Below are 12,554 nucleotides of genomic sequence, written 5' to 3'. Positions count from 1 at the left end.
GACATGGGGTGTCAGAAGTCCAGCTGAATGGGCATGGGGTCCCATAGCACCAGCTGAATGAACGTGGGGTCTGAGAAGCCCCAGCTGAAGCACAAGGGCTAGAGTCAAGGTCGACTATATGTGTTGACAGTCCTCCACCCAAGGCGAGAGTGACTGTGGGAAGAAGCCCCCTCAAGCTTCGGCAGCATCCATATCCGGGGATCTAGTGGGGCTGGGAGCCATTTTGTGAGACTCCAGAAGGACCCAGCCAGGCTTGTCTTCCTACATCCGGGGACCTAGCGGGGCTCGGAGCCATCTTCCTTGGGGACCAGAAGGGTATCAGACACAACACGCTCCAGGTACCTGGGCATTGGAGGGCTCAGAGGCATTTTCTGAGGGGCCTGAAGGGCGTGAGGGACGGACGAGGCGCTCCCGGAATCAGGCAATGGGGGTTTGGAGCCATTTTCCTAAGGGCCTAGAGGGGTGAAGGGTGAGGACCAAAGCGTGCTCCTTGCATCCAGGGCTGGGGGCTTGGAGCCATTTTGTGAGGTTCCCGGGAGGGAGACCTTCAAGCTGGACTTCCTACATCCAGGGATCGGGGCCTCAGAGGTATTTTGTGAGGCTCCAAAAGGACCCAGCCAGGCTGTTCTTCCTACATCCAGGGACCTAACAGGGCTTGGAACCATCTTCCCTGGGTGTCGGCCACAACGCGCTCCAGGTACCTGGGTATTGGGGGGCTCAGAGGCATTTTCTGAGGGGCCAGAAGGGCGTGAGGGACGGACGAGGCGCTCCCGGAATCAGGCAATGGGGGTTTGGAGGCATTTTCCTAAGGGCCTAGAAGGGTGAAGGGTGAGGACCAAAGCGTGCTCCTTGCATCCAGGGCTGGGGGCTTGGAGCCATTTTGTGAGGTTCCCGGGAGGGAGACCTTCAAGCTGGACTTCCTACATCCGGGGCTGGGGGCTTGGAGCCATTTTGTGAGGCTCCAGGGAGGGAGACCTTCAGGCTGGTCTTCCTACATCCGGGGCTGGGGGCTTGGAGCCATTTTGTGAGGTTCCCGGGAGGGAGACCTTCAGGCTGGGCTTCCTACATCCGGGACTGGGGGACTTGGAGCCATTTTGTGAGGTTCAGGAGACGGAGACCTGCAGACATCTCGTGCCGCATTGGGCACCTTGGGGGCTCAAGTCCTAATCTGTGGTGCCTGGGAGTCGGTCAGAGGGCTCTTCCTGCTACCGGGAATAGGGAGCCTGGAGCTGTTTTCTGACCTGACTAGGAGGGTGACGGCCATGCCCCGTTTTCTGAGTGGAGGTGAGCGGTTTCGGGATCATCAGAGGCCCCTTTAGAAGAATAAGTTGTCAAACACGCTAGTGTTGGCCCTTTGCTTAGCTTTGGAGTTAGCCTGAACCTCTGGCTAGGAGCAAGTTCAAGAGTATCGCAGACAGAAGCTCCTCTCATTTCCATGGTAACAGTCAGTTGGGAGAGTAGACAGGGGAAGATGCTCCAGAGAGAGGGACCCACAGAGTTTCTACTGTGTCCCAGTAGTGAGCCCTGCAGCAAATGGGGGCCCAGTTGCCCTAGTGAGCACTGAACTAAGTCAGTCACTGTAGACAAAGGAGCGATGTTTTTTTCCTCTTTGGTTTGTTGTTCTGTTTCTTGAGACAGGGTTTCTATGTGTGAGACTGGGCTGTCCTGGAACCAGCTGTGTCCACCAGGCTGGCCTCGAAGTCAGTGAGATCTGCTTGCCTCAGCCTCGCTAGTGTCAGGATGATATGCTTGTGCCACCACCACCGCTCCTCTCAAAGGAGTGACTTTTAAGGGGTCTGGTTACACCTGACAGTGGCTTTGCATTCAGCATGTCTGTGGGACCCTACTGGACTGGAGAAGCGACACTCTGCCTAGAAGGTACCTAGATGGTATTTCCACTGTGGTGCACCTGGAGGAGGAATTAACATGTTTCCCCCCCCTTCCTCCTAGTATGTGCTGTGCCTTTCCTTCTACTGAACTATGTCAAGGAGGAGGGAGATTGGTCCTAGGGTAAGGCCTCAGAGATGTAGTGGTAAGGATCCAGGGCCACCAAGGAGGAAACAGTCAGACCTCTGATACAAGACATACAAAAGCAGCCCTTGCTGTCAGCACAGACTAGCAATGGGGTTGACCGTGGAACGCAGGTGTCACCTCTGACTTGGGGTTGAGGGGATGAGGTGGAGGCTCACAGGTGGCTTGGACCTGAAAGATGGATCTGAGAGTCAGGAAAGGCTTTGTGAGGAACAAAGAGAAAGGAAAGATTCAGAATGTGTGAGATAAGTTTAGGGCCTGCCCACTTTGCCCGTCTTCAGCTGTCAGGGCCCTGGCATATCCAGAGTTGAGACAAATTCACTTCTCAGGACTGTGAGCGTTTTCAGCGGTGGGGACCACCACAGCCCAGAGGGGAGCATGCCTGCTCGCCAGAGGTGATCTCCATTTTCCATCAGGTGAGCTGTCACGGTCAGAAATGAACATGCAAAGAGGGCCCCATTCCCCAAACAAGAAGACTGCACAAATCATGTGCGCCCCTCTTCTCATGCTGGGGGTGGGAGGGTGGGAGTGGGGGCTTCTGTGACTAGCTTCCTTGGACTGCATGACTTGGGTTGAGGCCTCTATCGGAAATGATGACCTTGTTCCTAGGGTTGATATCAGATCAGCAGTGGCAACCACGTCTGGAGAGCAGCAGGGTTCTGCAGAGTGTGGGCCTCCCACGAGGACTGAATCTGAAGGAAAGAGCCAAAGGACCTCACTGTCTGGGTACGACCTGGAGTCCATGCTCAGGGGCACCAAGGGCTTTGCGTACCTCAGCACGTCAGAGTTCTTGTAGAGGTGGGAGCCCTGTAGAGAAGAGACCTGGACACGTGGTCATCATGGCTGTTCCCCCACAGGGGTTGATGGGCTGTGCCACCAGCTCTTTTCTCCTGAGAGGATGGTTATAGGGCCGCCAGGTGTGGAACTTCCCCGGAGCGGGAGACCTTGTCTGAGCCGAGTTCTTGGTTAAGTCGGCTCCTGGGAAGTTCCAGGAAAGGATCCCAGGAGGCAAGTGGAGGAGACAGTGGTCCTTCCAAGGACTTCCTGAAGCCCTGTCTCACAGACAGTGCTGGGAGGGGCTGCAGGGCTGAGTCTTCTGCCCTGGTTCCAGCCGATAGTCTAAGAGAGCTGAGGGGCCTGCTAAGAGCACCTTGGCCTAAGGCATCAGAGGGAGGCTAGGGTCTGTGAGGACTCCTGATGACAGTTGAGAGAGTCCCCTCAGCCAAAGGCCTTCCTGACAGCTGTGGAAAAACGGAGACACCTTGCCTGAATTCCTTACCCTCTCCCATTCTTCTTTCTTTCTTACAGGCATAGTCTCTTGCCTTAAAGACGTGGGACCCAGGGATCACGGGGAAGCTTCTGGGACAAGCTATTGATCAAGGTGAGAATCGGGCTGGTGGACTGTTCTAACCCAAAAGAGTCACTCTGAATTGACCTAGCTCTTTTACCTCCCCCAACCCTGCCCCCCGAAGAGGTGTCAGGAGGTGTAAGGTGTCCTCACTGCCTTTTGTTCCCTCTCAGAGACATAGAAACTTGTTTTGAGACTTTACCTCACACAAGAAGAAGCACACACCTGGGGAGCGGGGCTCCTCTTCTTCCAGCCTCTCAGAAGCACAAGCAGTACCAGAGTCCTTTGACCCTAAGTGCACTCCCCAGGCAAAATCCAGTCACAGGTGCTTTTTGAGAGTTGCCCAGGGAATAACTGTCAGAGTCCTCTCATCCTCTCCCTTCCTCCTCCAGGCCTTTGAGTCTTCATCTCTGTGACCGGCACGTGCCTGTCCTGTCTGTGTTCCCAAGGAAACTCAGCATGGATCCTACTGAGACCAGCCAGGGCCTCCACCTCCCTGACAGCTCTCAGTCCCAAAGGGAGGCAAGGGGTGTGGTGGGAGTCCAGGTCCCCATATCTGAGGCGGGGGAGGAGGAGGCCACTGCCACCACATCACGGGGGGTGTCCCTTGGAGGAATGCTGAGTTCTCCCCACAGTGCTCAGAGAGCCTCCTCTTCTCCCACTGCCGTGGGCTTCATTGCAGTGGCACCATCTGCTCAGGCCTCTGGCAATCAAGCTAGCCATGTGGCTAACCCCGAGCCTCCACCGCAGAATGGGCTCAGTAGCATGGTCGTGGATTTGGTTCTCTTCCTGCTCCTCAAGTACAGGAGGAAGGAGATAACAACTAGGGCAGAAATTCTGCACATGGTCATCGGAGATTATGAGGCACACTATTCCATGATCCTTAAGAAGGCCGCTGACTGCATGCGGCTGATGTTTGGCCTTGAGATAATAGAAAATAACCCCCTTGAGCACACCCCTGTCCACTCCTACTCTCTTGTCCATGCTCTGGGGATCACCTATGATGGGATGCAGCATGGTTTCCCAGGCATACCCAAGACAGGCCTGGTAATAGTCATACTGTGCATCATCTTCATAGAGGACGATTGTGTCAGTGAGGAGGTGTTGTGGAGTATATTGAATAGGATGGGGCTCTATGCCGGGAGGGATCATTTCATGTGTGGGGAGCCCAGGAGACTCATCACTGAGCATTTTGTGCAGGAAGGGTATCTGGAGTACAGGAGGGTGCCAGACAGTGATCCTCCCAGCCATGAGTTCCTGTGGGGCCCAAGAGCCCATGCTGAAACCACCAAGGTGGAAGTCTTGAAGTTTTTTGCCAGTGTTGTTAAGCAGGATCCCATATCCTATGTTTTCCCTATGCAGAGAGATGAGATTGAGAAGTCTGAGGCCATGATCCCCCAAACAGTGACACTCCTGCCTGACCAGCACACATTCTAGTGTAGTGCACTGGCAGTTTCCAACCAACATCAGGTCGGGCAGAGTCACATCTAAGAACTGTACCCTCATTGAAGTGCTGGTCGGAGGAGTTGGGAACCTTTTCTTCTTCTTGTTCTGACTGGGTGATTTTGGCATTCTTGGTATTTCAAAATGTTGCTACTTTTACTGCAAGGTTCATTAGCTGGAGATGTTTCCATCTTACAAATGGAGTTAGGAAAGCACGTGTTGTTTACACTGATTAGGACAATTTTATCATTCTGTAAACACTTGAGAATGACTCATATCTAACTTGTAACATGTTTCAAGATACTGAGGCATTCTAATTGGGATTACCCACTCAATGGGAAAGAATTTGGGGTTGTCATGAGAAGAAAGAATAAAATTATTTTTGATTGCCTTACTAGTTGTAGAGTCCTGTTCTGGTAAGCTTGTAAAAATGAGAGTTAAAATTAGGTGAATGCAGTCTCTTCCCCATCCCTTCACTGAGCAAGCACCTGCTCTGTGAAAGGACCTGTGTTACTAATGAGATGTAAGAAAAGGATTATCCATCCTTTTCTGTGAAAAAGTCAAGTTCAACAGCAACAACCCCATCAGAAAGAAAGTGAGAATTCCCTTTAGATCACAAATGTAAGCACAGGAACGCTGCAGAGAGGTCCCCTAGGGTGAGAGTAGTCAGTGGTGTAAGCCAAGGCATTTCATTATGGGTCTCAGAAATAATAGGCAGGACCAGGCCCTTGGGAGGTGTGAATGACTTAGGACTGAGAGAAGTGAAATTCCTCTGAGCCTTCACTGTTGCTGGTGGACTTGACATGGAGGACTCAGGTTGGGGTGTCACTCAGTGATTGAACACTTGGATAACACAACTGGGGGTTTTTATCCTCATCCCCTCAAACAAATCCAAAATGTACAGAGTGTAATCATGTCCTGGTGCTAGAGTTACAGATGAACACAGTCCATGTAGAGTATGGTTTACCCCCACCCTCTGCAAGGGATTCCTGGCCCGTGTGGTACAATTATGAGAATGTGAGGCCTAGAACTCTTAGGCAGGGCCTCTCCTGCATCCCTAGTCAAGAGAGACAGAGGTGACTACCAAAATAACTTTAAACACTTATAATGTGTATTAGCGTTGTGCCTGCATGGTAAGTGTATCATACATGACCCTGGTGCCCTCAGAGGAAAGAAGAGAGCACCAGATTTCATAAAACCAGAGTTAGAGATTGTTGAAAGTCTCCATGTAAGTGGTGGACACTGAACCTTTGTCCCCTGCAAGAACAGCAAGCTCGTAGTCAAAGCTCCAGCCCCAGACAAGTTTAAGCTAAAAAACTTATTTGTCTATGTATACATGAGTGTGGGGGTATATACATGCATCGCTCAGAGCTGGTGGGGATGCCAGAGGACATACATCAAGTTGGCTCTTCCTTCCACCTTGTGATGGCAAGATCTCACTTGTTGCTGCTGTTGGAGTGTGTAGTCAAGGCTGGCTGACCTGCGAGGTTCTGACTCATTCGGCTTCTCCTCACAATCCCACCAAAGTGGTGCTAGGATTACAGGTGCACCCTGCTGCATCCCACTATGTTGCAGGTTGCAGGGAAGGAAATGATATCCTCAGGCATGAGCAGCTGTCACTTTTATCATCTGATCCATCTCCCCAGCCTTAAGATTGCATTTTAGCTCACTTATCTCTAGTGTAGTTGCAACCCAGATTTCAACATGTGTCCTGTGAGTGGGAAGATTTAGTGACGCTTCTTCATGGAAAATTTTGGCTCTATAGCTATCCCATGTCCACCTTTCACTATAGTTCTCCTCACTCAAGCTACTCGCACCAGGGCTTTTACTTGCAAGACACATATTCCGGCCATGCTAATGGGCATTCCATTAGCCAGCTGAGGAACCCCGAGGCTCCCAGCATGGGTAATTGTCATGTGATTTTAATTGGTCTTAATAATAAAAACCCAAAGTAAGATATTAGGGGGTGAAAGCTGAAAGATCAGAGAAGCAGAGCATCCAGCCACTTGTTCTTACCTCCACAAAATCCTCAGACTGAATGGGGTATCCTGTCTCTCCAAGTCCTCACACTGAATGCCTTGAGCTCTGTCTCCTCCTGTTGTATATTCCTCTCTCTGCCCTGCCATATGCCTTCCTGTTTCTACCTCCCCAGTCCTGGGATTAAAGGTGAGAGCCATCACTGCTTGGGTCTGTTTCTCGTTTATGCTGATTCAATCTCATGTAGCCCGGAGTGGCCTTGAACTCACAGAGATCCCTCACCCTCTGTCTTCTGCTAGCTAAGATTAAAGGTGTGTGCCACCACTGCCTGGCCTCTTTGGCTAATAGGTGTGCCTGGCTCCACACTCTGATCTTCAGGCAAGCTTTATTTGTTAAAGTACAAACAAAATTGTCACATTTCCCCATTATGTGTCTCAAATAAAAAAAAGAACATTATAACAAATATTTGAAAAACTATGTACAATAAGTACAATGGCTATATAAAATACACACATGCAATAAGTACAATGTCTATTCCATTTGCATTTGACAAATTCAGATAAAGTATTCCATTACATATCCCATCTTGGTGAGTCCAAAGTGTTGTGCATAATTCACTTTTTATTCTAACATGCATTACTGCTGTGGGACAATGGTCTGTACCCTGTCACTTGTATTTTTTTAAAAAAAATGCTGATTGACTAGTAGTCAGGCAGGAAGTATAAGCAGGGCAGCCAGGCAGGATGTAGAGGTGGGGCAAAGAGAATTCTGGGAAGAGGGAAGTTGCAGTCTGCAGTTGTCACTCAGACACAGAGCAAGCAAGATGCGACTGCCTCTCCAAAAAAGGTACCAAGCCACGTGGCTAATACAGACAAGAACAATGGGCTAATATAAGTTATAAGAGTTAATAAGAAGCCTGAACCAATAGGCCAATAAGTTTATAATTAATGTAGGCCTCTGTGTGTTTCTTAGGGTTGAATGACTGCAGGACCAGGTGGGACAGTAACTTCACACACCACCTTACCAACTGAAAAATATCTTTTAATGTTTCTCAACCTTACACACTTTACATTTTTTAGTGAAATTCTTTTCTGAGTCTGGTAAACAAAGAAAATTTTAACTATGACTATGTGGTCTTCACTCCCTCAGAAACTTGAGAAGTAAATAATACTAACTTAGTAAGCAGAAAGTACAAACAAGCGATTTACAAAATTTTTAAGAAATGACAGAAACAGCTGGCTGCCTGGACTGTCACATAAGGTTTTTCTGTAACATTGGGACATCCATCTTAAGTCTATATGCCTAGAATATTTGACAGACTTTTCTATGAAGCAGGATCTTTGAAGTACTGTTCAGCCTTGTCTTGTCATGGTTTGGTAGTCACTTTCATTTGTGTCCTGCTTATCCAACTTGGACAGCATACTGTCATCAGTTGAGATAAGAGTGCATTCTTGATCAGTGACTTACTTTTGCTACAAAGAAAGTTAGCTCCATTTGGAGTTTCTCCGATGCCCATTATCTTCTCTGAAGTACATTGGTGCTGCCACGAGCAGACATGTCTGTCTCTTTGTCATAAAAAAAAATCTATGCTATTAAAACAGCTATAATACCATATTATGGAAATCTCTGAGGTGTTTGAAGACCACCTGTCTACCTAAATTATTATCTTTTTGATCTTTAAAAATGCCTAACATGACTACAATTTCAAATATAATAGGTGTCTAACTGCTAACTTGAATTTCCTTATTAACCTAAATAGTTGGTAATAATAGCTTTCAAGGGCTAAAAGTTTGTATTACCTTGTTAAATGAGTTGTGGAGGTACAATACCTTGAACAAGATTAGAGATGTATGTACAGTATGTTCTAATGAACATAATCTTAACTTTATGTCAATATGTAAAAATCCATATCTATGTAAAATATTTAAAACTAGTAGTGGTGTCTTTGTTTTAAAAGTAGATTCTTAATCCCAGCACTTGGGAGGCAGAGGCAGGTGGATCTTTGTGAGTTCTAGGCCAGCCTGGTCTTCAAGAGCTAGTTCCAGGACAGGTTCTAAAGCCACAGAGAAACCCTGTCTCAAAAATCAAAAAGAAAAAAAAAAGAAATAAAATCAATAATGTACTTTTTAATCCTATTTCCATAGCCCCATTTTAAAATTCAGAGTAGAGTCAATATTCTTCCCTTATATCTTATCATATCTTTTTCCCCCTTTTCTTTTCAAAACAAGAACCCTGAATCTAAACGCCTTTGTCCAAATTTTTCCTTGATCATTACCAATTTGGATGCAAATTGTATCCAAAGACCCTGACCATTGACAAAATATCCATAACCCCTGAATGACATAAAACCACCACCACACCTCTTTAGAAAGCTGGTGCTGCATTCTTAAAATTACTTTCTCCTGTCTTGGGGGTAATGGCATCTTGAGGGGATCCTGAAAAGAAAAATTTTGGTTAATTGTCAAGTCCTGAGGGGGTAGCCATATCATTTGTTGTCCAGTCTCTGCATAATGGGAAAGTGCAGAGCTTGTGTCAAGTCCTGGCTATAGTAATTTGTGACCCTGGACCATCTCAACTACCTACCTTGAAATTGTCCTGAGCAGTTTGTAGTCCAAAACCGATATTTAGGTGACATTTTTCAGCTTAGTGGTACTATCATTGTCCTGATGAAATTGTCTTTGTGGGGCCCCATCATTCTTTTGGAGACTTCAAAGATTACTATTATGTGTGCTCATGGTTCACTGCAGAAAACTGACAGAGACTCAAACCTGAAATCATATACAGGAAGGTAGATGAACCCTTTTTGAGAATTAGTTAGTACTCTATATCACCATTAACATCATGACAAAAAGTTTAAAAACATGCATGTATAATAATTTTATTAGTTTTGAGATATTGTTTATACCTTAAGAAACACTTTAAAGAGTCAAAACAAAATCAAAGGATTATGAAATTAGTGGAAATAAAATATTCTTAATCTTCTGTTCCGTATCAGGTGGTTCTTCTGACATGAAACAGAGATTTTGGATTTTACTTAAACAATCATGCTTGTGTTTAGGGAAGGAGAGACCCACACTCCCACTCATATGCCAGCTTTAATTTGAGTTGGGCTGGGACTATAAGACGGACATTTGCATTATATGTCTGTAGAGACCAACAGAAATAAACATTTTGGAGGCTTTATAAAATTTTAACCTGTTGGAAATGTGATATACCAATAGACCAATTTACTCTTTTCTTGGGACATTTGTTTTTTTCTATATGCTTTGTCCATTTTCTTCAGGGTTGGTGTGGGAGGTCCTTCTATCTATGTTTTTCTTTTCTTGGTTAATGAACAAAGAAAATTGTCTTGGCCCATAGCAAGTCAGAACTTGGCTAGGCAGGGAAAACTAAACTGAATGCTGGGAGAAGGAAGGTGGAGTCAGAGAGAAGCCATGTAGCCCTGTTGGACCCAGACGGGACTTTACCTGGTAAGCCACAGCCACGTGGAGCTACACAGATTACTAGAAATGGGTTAAATTAAGAGGTAAGAGTTAGCCAATAAGAAGCTAGAGCTAATGGGCCAAGCAGTGATTTAACTAATACAGTTTCTGTGTCTTTATTTCGAGGCTGAGCATGCAGGGACAAACAAGCGACCTTCTACAACAAGAGGTGTCATTTGTCCAGTGGTCTTCAGATTCCTTAGCTGGATGCTTTCATTCTCCTGAAAAGTCAGAAAAAAACCCTTCCACAACCCTTATTTTGGGGGATGTTCCCTTTTTGCAAGTTATATCCAATCAAATGAGAAGCATTTGTTAGACATAGAAGTTAGTTTAGGTCGATAAACTATCACCATTTATAAATCTAATCTTTATCAATTTTTATTTATGGTTTCTCCTGAAAGTTTTGTTTTATTTTCTAAAGCTATCCTATCATCAAGAACAGTGAGGTTTCTTACCATAGGCATTAGGTTCTTTAATTGCTCTGGGAAGGAGTTTCCTCCATGATGACAGAAAACAACTGAACTTAATTTTTGTTGACTGTCCCTTTTTTTTTTTTTTTTTTTTTTTTTTTTTTTTTTTTTTTTTTTTTTTTTTTTTTTTTTTTTTTGGTTTTTCGAGACAGGGTTTCTCTGTGGCTTTGGAGCCTGTCCTGGAACTAGCTCTTGTAGACCAGGCTGGTCTCGAACTCACAGAGATCCGCCTGCCTCTGCCCCCCGAGTGCTGGGATTAAAGGCGTGCGCCACCACCGCCTGGCCCTGTCCCTTTTTTATATATATTCATTAGTTCAATCCCCGCCTTTGTCACACCTTTTGCATAATCCTGAAGGTAGGGGCATTCTATCAATTGTGCTTAGAAAAAGGATTGTTTCTAGGAATGCCCTGCTTGAAGTGAGCTTTTTAGGGGAGCTTGTTTACTGCGATTGGAACATCTGACATTTCCATTTTTCTTCTACCTCTGGGAATTACCTCTCCTATCCAAATATCATCATAGTCATGAGATCCAATATTGATTGATCTTGGATCTATTCCTCCAAGGTGCTGATGATCTTGCCTTTATAGGCCTAAATTATCCTTTTGCATTGTGCATCTGAAAGACTCTAAATGCATTTCTGAGGCCTCTCAGCTCTAAAGGCATTTCTGAAGCCTCTCAGCATTATACACCTCTCTCCTGGAGACAAGACAGTCTCCCACACACAAATGTTGTGTGTTCCATCTCCCTGTGTTCTTGTGGATGTTCTCCAAACATAACTCTATTGAGGGAAGACAAACCATGGAGGTTGACTCAGTTCCTGATGTATTGATTTAGTCACTGGAACAAGGTCAGGATGACCCACCAATGTTCCCCCTTACCTCACCCAGTCACGCAACTGTTCTCCTGCCCTGGCACAGACCAATCACTGCTAGTAGCCCTTTGAATAAGCCAATCCAATTAGTTGAAACACAACCCACAGGCTCCCGCCCCTCCTCCCCGTTTCTATGGCTTTTTGCTTTAAAAATGATACAAAATAGATAACTGACACTCTTCACTTAGCTGAAGGGTCCTGTCATGACAGAATTAAAATCCTCTTGCTTTTGCATTGACTGTGGTATCTGAATAGTGTCTTGAAGCAACTCTTCCCTAGAGCTTGGACTCCTAGTCCAACACATCAGCATTTTCAAAAGACATGGATTTAATCATTATTGGTCCAGCTTCTGAATTTTATATCATTCCATTTCCATTTTTGTAAGAAATTGGTGAAGGTTTTTGGGGGGGCCTGTATGGCTTTAGTAAATTTTCTTTCCTACTTCTTCAGTTCTCTCCTAGGCATTGAAAATTGCTGTACAACATAAAGCCAGGGTGTGGCCATCATATAGAGGTTGCCTTTCTATATTAGCATAACCTCCTTCTTCAAGAAGTTGGTCTTGGAAAATTTCCATACTGCTAGTCTTACTTTGTTGCTCAGTGGTCTTGACCTCATCTTTCTACCAGGTTCCCCATTGTAATTGGAGGCGATGCTCAAAGACTGCTGTAACCAAGTCTTTTCAGTCTTGAGTGATAATTCTATTACAAGTTGACCACGAGTTTAACATCTGCTTTACAAAAGGTGAACACATGGCCTATGAGACCATCACTTACTTGAATCTCCTTAAATCTAACATTTCCACAGGATTCCAGTGAACACTTAAACAGCCTTGGAGATATCTGTCATTTGGCAGTTCCTTTAAGGTGACTGGATATATTAAAGTTGGTTGTTTGAAAACCTTTGGCTGTTGTTCCTGTCTAACCTTATAATG

At 45.8% G+C, this 12,554-nt stretch overlaps 1 protein-coding gene across 1 annotated transcript; it reads left to right on the top strand.

Moving 5' to 3' along the window:
• The first annotated feature begins 2,646 nt into the window (after window positions 1–2,646).
• LOC119804504 (melanoma-associated antigen 10-like) lies at window positions 2,647–4,816 on the top strand. Its single transcript, XM_038315899.1, has 3 exons — window positions 2,647–2,757; window positions 3,340–3,412; window positions 3,772–4,816. The coding sequence occupies exon 3, from the start codon at window positions 3,839–3,841 to the stop codon at window positions 4,814–4,816; it is 978 nt and encodes a 325-aa protein (XP_038171827.1). The 5' UTR covers window positions 2,647–2,757; window positions 3,340–3,412; window positions 3,772–3,838.
• The last annotated feature ends 7,738 nt before the right edge of the window (window positions 4,817–12,554 follow it).

Source organism: Arvicola amphibius, chromosome X (assembly GCF_903992535.2).
Source record: "Arvicola amphibius chromosome X, mArvAmp1.2, whole genome shotgun sequence".
Classification (NCBI taxonomy): Eukaryota; Metazoa; Chordata; class Mammalia; order Rodentia; family Cricetidae; genus Arvicola; species Arvicola amphibius.
This window is presented reverse-complemented; position numbering and strand designations above follow the sequence as displayed.

What these genes read in the sequence shown, in the direction of transcription:
- LOC119804504 (XM_038315899.1), top strand. Translation starts at nt 3,839, where the DNA reads ATGGATCCTACTGAGACCAGCCAGGGCCTCCACCTCCCTGACAGCTCT.